The sequence below is a fragment of the Vicia villosa genome, linkage group LG3 (assembly GCF_029867415.1).
Source record: "Vicia villosa cultivar HV-30 ecotype Madison, WI linkage group LG3, Vvil1.0, whole genome shotgun sequence".
NCBI classification, from domain to species: Eukaryota; Viridiplantae; Streptophyta; class Magnoliopsida; order Fabales; family Fabaceae; genus Vicia; species Vicia villosa.
In genome coordinates, this window is record NC_081182.1 from 181,848,726 (window position 1) to 181,857,124 (window position 8,399).

General features: G+C 39.0%; 1 protein-coding gene across 1 annotated transcript; it reads left to right on the plus strand.

Moving 5' to 3' along the window:
• Window positions 1-6,710: 6,710 nt before the first annotated feature.
• LOC131656981 (uncharacterized) lies at window positions 6,711-7,748 on the plus strand (the record flags this gene model as incomplete). The annotated part of the gene is made up of 1 exon (XM_058926513.1): window positions 6,711-7,748. A coding segment is annotated over exon 1 (999 nt), but the record flags the coding sequence as incomplete, so codon positions are not given.
• Window positions 7,749-8,399: the final 651 nt, after the last annotated feature.

The following is an 8,399-nucleotide window of genomic DNA, read 5'->3' on the forward strand; positions in this document are numbered from 1 at the left end:
TTCCAGACACGCAACGCATTAAATTCATTACAACGTTCATCTTCTCAAATGCCTATATATAGTGAAGTTCTGATCAGAAGCAAACTACAACTCTTGCAAACTTACTGAAACATTGCTGAAACTAATTCAAACGAACTTCATCTTCAACCTCACTTTCATTGTAATTTCTTAGTATAATTAAGTTTAGAACTTAGAGAAATATCACAGGTATGATTATAGCTTTCTAAGAAGCATTTCAATACTCTTGTAAACATTTATTTTATATTGATTCGTAAAAGGTTCCTAGAGTGATGAAGTTATGATCAATAGACTCTAGAAGTTTTTAAGTGTTGTTTTCCTAGAGTGATCAAGGTGTGATCAGTATACTCTACAAGGCTTAGAGTGTTTCTAAGTGGATAACCATTGTAATCAAGATTGATTAGTGGATTAAATCCTCAGTTGAGGTAAATCATTCTAAGGGGGTGGACTGGAGTAGTTTCATTAACAACGAACCAGGATAAAAATATTGTGTTCATTTTTTTTATCGTAAGAGTTTTTAAAGTTACACTTATTCAAACCCCCCATTTCTAAGTGTTTTTCTATCCTTCAATTGGCATCAGAGCACCGGTTCTAGGTGCAAGCACTTAACTATGTTAGAAAAAGATTCAGGGAGAAAAACACAAAGTCAATATGGTTGATATTGTTACATCCACTTCTACATCTACTTCAAATGATCAACACAACAATGGAAATGGATATTCTAGACCACCAGTATTTGATGGAGAAAATTTTGAATACTGGAAAGACAGATTGGAAAGTTACTTTCTTGGTCTAGATGGTGATTTATGGGACTTGCTTGTGGATGGTTACAAACATCCAGTAAATGCTAGTGGAGCAAAGATGTCAAGATAAAAAATGAGTGATGATCAAAAGAAACAATTTAAAAATCATCATAAGTAAAGGACTATTCTGCTGAATGCTATTTCTCATTCTGAATATGAGAAGATATCAAACAGGGAAATTGCCCATGACATCTTTGAATCATTAAAGATGACTCACGAAGGAAATGCCCAATTCAAATAGACAAAAGCTCTTGCATTGATCCAGAAGTATGAAGCCTTCAAGATGGAGGATGATGAAAACATTGAAATAATGTTCTCAAGATTTCAAACTCTAACTGCTGGATTAAGATTACTTGACAAGGGATATATAAAGGCTGATCATGTCAAGAAGAGCATCAGAAGCTTGCCCAGAAGATGGGGCCCAATGGTGACTACATTCAAGATTGCAAAGAATCTGAATGAAGTATCTTTGGAAGAGCTGATCAGTGCTTTGAGGAGTCATGAAATAGAGCTGGATGCTAATGAACCTCAAAAGAAAGGTAAGTCTATTGCTTTAAAATCTTTGAATAAAAAATGCACTAACGTTTTTCAAGCGAAGGAAGAAGATTCTGAAGAGTCAAAATCAAAAGAAGATGAAGACGGATTGTCCATGATCTCTAGAAGGGTAAACCAACTCTGGAAGAGTAAGCAAAGGAAATTCAAGAACTTCAGAAGTTCTAAAAAGCCTGAAAGAGGAGAATCTTCTGGAATCAGAAGATCTGACAAAAAGAAGGTCACGTGTTTTGAGTGCAAGGAGACAGGTCATTACAAGAGTGAATGTCCAAAGCTTCAGAGGGAGAAACCCAAGAAGAAGTTCTAGAAGAAGAAAAGTATTATGGCAACTTAGGATGATTCAGATTCATCAGAATCAGAATCAGACTCTAAAGACGAGCAAGCCAACATAGTGCTGATGGCTACTGTGGATGTTGGATCAGAATCTGATTCTAAAGAGGTATTTTTTGAACTATCTAGAGATGAGCTAGCTTCCAGTTTAGCTGAAATTCTTGAAATCAAGGCTAAGCTTAGTATCAAATACAAAAGGCTGAGAAAGCTCTTTGCATCTGAAACTAAGAAGCTTGAATTAGAAAATTCTGAACTCAAACAAAAAGTTTTAAAACTATCCAAAGATGCTGAGTCATCTTCTGGTTCAGAAAAATCTATTCAAAGCCTGAACAATATTCTTAAAGAATATGACTTGAGTTTCAGGAAGTTCTTATCTAGAGGTATTGTAAGAAGTCAACTTGCCTCTATGATATATGTTGTTTGTGGAAACAAGAGAGTTGGCATTGGTTATGAGGGTGAAACCCCATACAAACTTGAATCTGTAAATGATATGAAATCACATACAAGCCATTGTATGATCAGTTCAAGTATGGCCACTCCCATGATATTAGGCTCACATCACATGCTAAAAGTTTTCACGTTACACACACTAAGAAGCATGTGACACAGAATAGAAAATATCATGTTGCTCAATCTAAGGAATATCATGTTGTTCCTCCTATTATTTATCATGCTAAACCCAAGTTCAATCAAAACTTGAGGAAAACTAACAAGAAAGGACCCAGGAAAATGTGGGTACCTAAGGAGAAGATAAAAAGAAGAAAAAGCAAAACATGTCACGGTACCTGGACTCTGGGTGCTCGCGGCACATGATGGGAAAAAGGTCTATGTTCCAAGACCTGGTGCTTAAGTCCGCTAGAGAAGTCAAGTTTATAGGGAATCAGAAGGGCACGATTATTGGCTCTGGAACCATAAGTATTGGTAAATTTCCTTCCATAACTAATGTACTTCTTGTATATGGATTAGCTCATAACTTATTGTTCATAAGTCAATTAAGTGACAATGGTTATGACATAATCTTTAATCAAAAGTCTTGCAAAGCTGTAAGTCAGAAGGATGGCTCAATCCTATTTACAGGAAAGAGAAAGAACAACATTTACAAGATTGATCTTCTAGATCTTAAGAATCAGAAGGTAACTTGTCTTATGCCTGTTAGCGAAGAGGAATGGGCATGGCACATTAGATTAGGCCATGCTAGTTTGAGAAATATTTCTCTGATTAACAAACTAAATCTGGTCAGAGGACTCCCTAATCTGAAAAATAAATCAGATGCTCTTTGTGAAGCATGTCAAAAAGGGAAGTTTTCTAAACCTGCAGTCAAATATAAGAATGTTGTTTCTTCCTCTAGGCCGCCAGAACTTCTGCACATTGATCTGTTTGGCCCAGTCAAAACAGCATCGTCAGAGGGAAAAATATGGATTAGTCATCGTAGATGATTATAGCCGATGGACATGGGTAAAGTTCTTGAAACACAAGGATGAGTCTCATACAATATTCTTTGACCTCTGCACTCAGATCCAATTTGAGAAAGAGTGTAAAATCACAAAGGTCAGAAGTGATCATGGTGGTGAATTTGAGAACAGATTCTTTGAGATTTATTTCAAATAAAATGTTATTGTCCATGATTTCTCTTGCCCTAGAACTCCACAGCAAAATGGAGTTGTAGAGCAAAAGAATAGGACTCTACAAGAAATGGCCAGAACCACGATCAACGAGACCAATATGTTTAAGCATTTCTGGGCAGAAGCAATAAATACTGCATGTTATATTCAGAATAGAATCTCTATAAGACCTATTCTTAATAAGACTCCTTATGAATTGTGGAAGAACAGAAAGTCCAACATTTCTTATTTTCATCCTTTTGGATGTATATGTTATATTCTGGACACTAAAGATCATCTGAGTAAGTTTGATTCTAAGGCACAGAAGTGTTTCCTTCTTGGATATTCTGAACACTCTAAAGGCTACAGAGTATACAATACTGAAACATTGATTGTTGAAGAATCAATCAATATCAGATTTAATGATAAGCTTGGTCTTGAAAAACCAAAGCAGTTTGAGAATTTTGCAGATATTGAAGTCTCTATCTCAGAAGCTAAAGAACCCAGAAGCAAGGAGTCAGAAGATCAAGTTGCTGCTTCATTAGAAAATCTCAGAATTTCTGAAGAGCCTACTATCAAAAGATCTTCCAGACTCAACTCTGCTCACTCAGAAGATGTTATTCTTGGGAAGAAAGAAGATCCTATCAGAATCATATCATTCCTTAAGAACAATGCAGAATGTCAATTTGGTCTAGTATCTCTTATCGAGCCAACTTATGTTGATCAAGCTCTAGAGGATGCTGACTGTGTAACACTCCACTTATTTTCATAATTTAATTTAATTAAATTAATTGAATTATGAGGAATTAAACAATTGGGCTTGAGTTGTGGTTAGTAAGGAAGGGGGTGCATTAGTAGGCCCTATTACTAAGTAAAACAATTTTATTTCAATTTTAATAAAATAGGAGGAGTTGTGGAATAGAGAAGGTTACAGCATTTTGGGAAAAGAAGTCTGAACGTGAAAAGAGAAGAGGAGCGGAGAAGTGCGACCGAGGAAGAACGAAGAATCAACCTTCAGGTAAGGGGGGACTCTTCCGTTTATCTTCTATTATGGGATTATAGGTGGTAGGATAGGATTTGATCATGTTATTCGGATCAATTGGGTTATGCTTAGGTTGTAGAATTGTTAGGTTTTGGGAGGATTGATGCATAATGATTATATTGATCATGTATTGGTGATAATTGGATGTTTGAATGTATTATAAATGTGTTATAATATGTGCTATTTCACTGTATGCGAAATCTGGTTGGAATGAGATTGGTTTGGTAGTGATTCGGTGAAAGGGGGACGAAATCGCAGGCTGTTTTCTGCTATTCGGAGCGCAGGAAATCGCCAGTTCGCGCCGCGTCCAGGAGTTGGCGCCGCGAACTGCGTGGCAGAAGGCCAGGAAGTTTTGTTGTGCTCAGTACGCGCCGCGAGGGTATGGCCGCGCCGCGAAGGCGTAGTTTCTTCTCGTTCCGCGCCGCGAAACCTTGTTTGCGCCGCGAAGGCGTTGTTCCTATTCGTTCCGCGCCGCGAACCGTGTGTGGCGCCGCGTGCTGTTAGTTGTTGCGACTGTCCACTTTGAAAAGTTTTAAAGAGGTGTAACTTTTAAACCGTAAACCGGATTTTGGTGCCGTTTCGAGCACAGTGAAGCTAATCAAATAATTTATATACTTAAATGGTGTTTTGAGTTGTGGCCTGAATTATTTTTAAAACACCGATGTTATTTGTTGTGGTGGAATATGTTTATAGGTACACTAATGAACGTTTTACCTGTATGTTGTTGTGGTTATAACTGGTGTTTATTATACATGTATTATTGGTATGAAATATGTATTTTATTGATGATTATGACATTAATTGATGTATGTGGGTGATGAGCATGTTATGGTTGATGCATGCATTCATAATCATTTGTGGCTGGTCCTTGAAGATGGTGGATCAGTAGTAGCTAATTCCCATTGTGTGGAATTAGTGAGTGGGTGTTGCCGTATCCTTGACGATGGTGGGTCGGTGAGTTGGGTTATCCCAGATTTTGGTACCACATGCATGTAGTTGCATTGCATTAGACTGTTTTGATGTTATAACATGAATGGAAGATTGTCCAATGTTATAATATGTGTTAAATTGGTTGGTTGCTTACTGATTGTATGTTTTGAATCTGATCATAACTGTAATTGGGTGAATTGCATGTGAAATGATATTTTATTATCTATATCTTATAACATTAGTTAAATGTGAATGAGACTCACCCTTACTGTTGTTATTTTTCAGATTAAGGAGTAGCTCTCGTACTTGGTGAGGATTAGCTCGTCAAGTAGTTCGTTAGAGTCAGTTGGGTCCGTGTCATGCTCTGGTCGTGTAACACTGGGGGCGTCGTTTAGAGTTACTTGTTAAACTTTTGTTTTGGATGGATTTTATGTTAACGCCTTAAGTCTGTGACTTGGCTGTTTGTTATTCAGATGTTAAAGATAATTCCGCTGTGTTAAACATGATGCTCTGAATAAATTCGATTGACGTTCTCTTTTATGGCATGACATGAGTACTATTGTTAAATTATTTGGAAGTTGTAATGCCCTTTTTCATGTTTACTCTGATTATTATTTATTATTTATGCGGGGTATTAGAAGGGTGTTACAATAGTGGTATCAGAGCATTGTCGGTCGTTTGAGTCAGAGTCTTAGTGTCGGTTAATCCCTCGTATGCGATTAGTGTAAGGTTGACACTGTCGATACTTCTTGTTCTAATAGATATTGTTTGATATTTAGCAGAACAATGGCCGGAAGAGGAGGAAGAAACGATGATGCTATCGCTGAGGCTCTGGGCATGATTGCTGGTGTGCTGGGAGGGAATGCCAATGGAGCTGGAATTGGTGCTGACAGGCAGCTGAATAGTTTTCAGAGGAACAACCCTCCGTTGTTCAAAGGCACTCACGATCCCGAAGGCGCCCAGAAGTGGTTGAAAGAGATTGAAAGGATCTTCCGGGTGATTGATTGTGACGAAAATCTGAAGGTGAGATATGGGACTCACATGCTGTCTGAGGAAGCTGATGATTGGTGGATGGCTAGTAGGGACGAACTGCAAGCTGCAGGTGTTGCAATCACTTGGGCTGTGTTCAAGAGAGAATTCTTGCGGAGGTACTTTCCTGAGGATGTTAGAGGCAGGAAGGAGATTGAATTTTTGGAGCTGACACAAGGTAACATGACTGTGCCAGAGTATGCGTCTAGGTTTGTGGAGCTAGCAAAGTATTATGTCCACTACAATAATGATGAGGCTAGTGAATTCTCGAAGTGTGTTAAGTTTGAGAATGGTCTCCGCGATGAGATTAAACAGGGTATCAGATACCAGAGGATTCGCAGGTTTGTCGATTTGGTTGACTGCAGCCGAATCTTTGAAGAGGACAATATTAAGCTGAAGTCGTCGCACTCTCGCGAGTTAGTCGACAGGAAAGGGAAAAAGCATATGGATCGTGGTAAGCCGTATGGTAAGGGTAACCAGAAGGCTGGAGGTTGGAAGAAGCCTAGTGGGGGAGACTCTAGTGCCCCTATCAAGTGCTTCAAGTGTGGAGAACCTGGACATCGCATTCACGAATGCAAGAGTGAGGAAAAGAAGTGCTATAGATGTGGGAAGGCAGGTCACATTGCTATTGAGTGCAAAGGGAACACTGTAACTTGTTTCAACTGCGGGGAAGAAGGTCATATCAGTCCTAAGTGTCCTAAGCCGAGGAAGAATCAAGCTGGTGGTAAGGTATTCGCCTTATCTGGTTCAGAGACTACTCCAGATGATCGGTTGATTAAAGGTACGTGTTTTATCCATGGCACTCCTTTAATTGCAATAATAGATACTGGAGCAACTCACTCGTTTATTTCATTGGATTGTGCTAAACGTCTGAACTTGGAAATATCTGATATTCATGGAAGTATGATCATTGACACTCCTGCGTCGGGTTCAGTGACTACTTCGTTTGCCTGTTTGAACTGTCCAATTGATATTTTTGGTAGAGAATTCGGAATGGACTTAGTGTGCCTTCCGTTGGAACAACTTGATGTTATCTTGGGTATGAATTGGTTGCAATTTAATCGGGTTCATATCAACTGTTTCACGAAAACGGTTATTTTCTCTGAAGACGTCATTGTTGAGGACTTAGAGATGACGGCTAGACAAGTGGATAAAGCAATGAAGGACGGAGATGCCGTGTTTATGTTGATTGCATCCATGGAAGTGAAGAAGAAAGCAGTGAGTAGCGATTTACCAGTAGTATGTGAATTTCCAGAAGTCTTTCCAGAAGATGTAAGAGAGTTACCGCCAGAGAGGGAGGTAGAGTTTGCTATTGAGTTAGTCCCTGGGACTAGTCCTGTGTCGATGGCGCCGTATCGTATGTCGGCATCTGAATTAGCAGAATTGAAGAGTCAACTGGAAGAGTTACTGGAAAAAGAATTCATTCGTCCTAGTGTGTCACCGTGGGGTGCACCGGTGTTGCTAGTGAAGAAGAAAGAAGGTTCAATGAGGTTGTGTGTGGATTACAGACAACTCAACAAGGTTACTATCAAGAATCGGTATCCCTTGCCGAGGATTGATGACTTGATGGATCAACTAGTTGGAGCATGTGTGTTCAGCAAAATTGACTTGAGGTCGGGATATCATCAGATTCGGGTGAAGACGGACGATATTCAGAAAACGGCATTTAGAACGAGGTATGGTCATTACGAATATACAGTGATGCCATTTGGAGTAACCAATGCGCCGGGGGTTTTCATGGAGTATATGAATAGAATCTTCCATCCTTTTCTGGATCAGTTCGTAGTAGTATTCATTGATGATATTTTAATATATTCTAAGAATGAAAAAGAGCATGCGGATCATCTTAGGGTGGTATTGGAACTATTGAAGGAAAAGAAACTTTACGCGAAACTGTCAAAGTGTGAGTTCTGGTTAAACGAAGTGAGCTTTCTTGGGCATGTAATTTCTAAGGATGGTATTGCCGTTGACCCAACGAAAGTAGAAGCAGTGTCTCAGTGGGAAGCTCCGAGGTCAGTTTCCGAAATCCGTAGTTTCCTTGGTCTGGCGGGTTACTATAGAAAGTTCATTGAAGGTTTTTCAAAGTTAGCATTA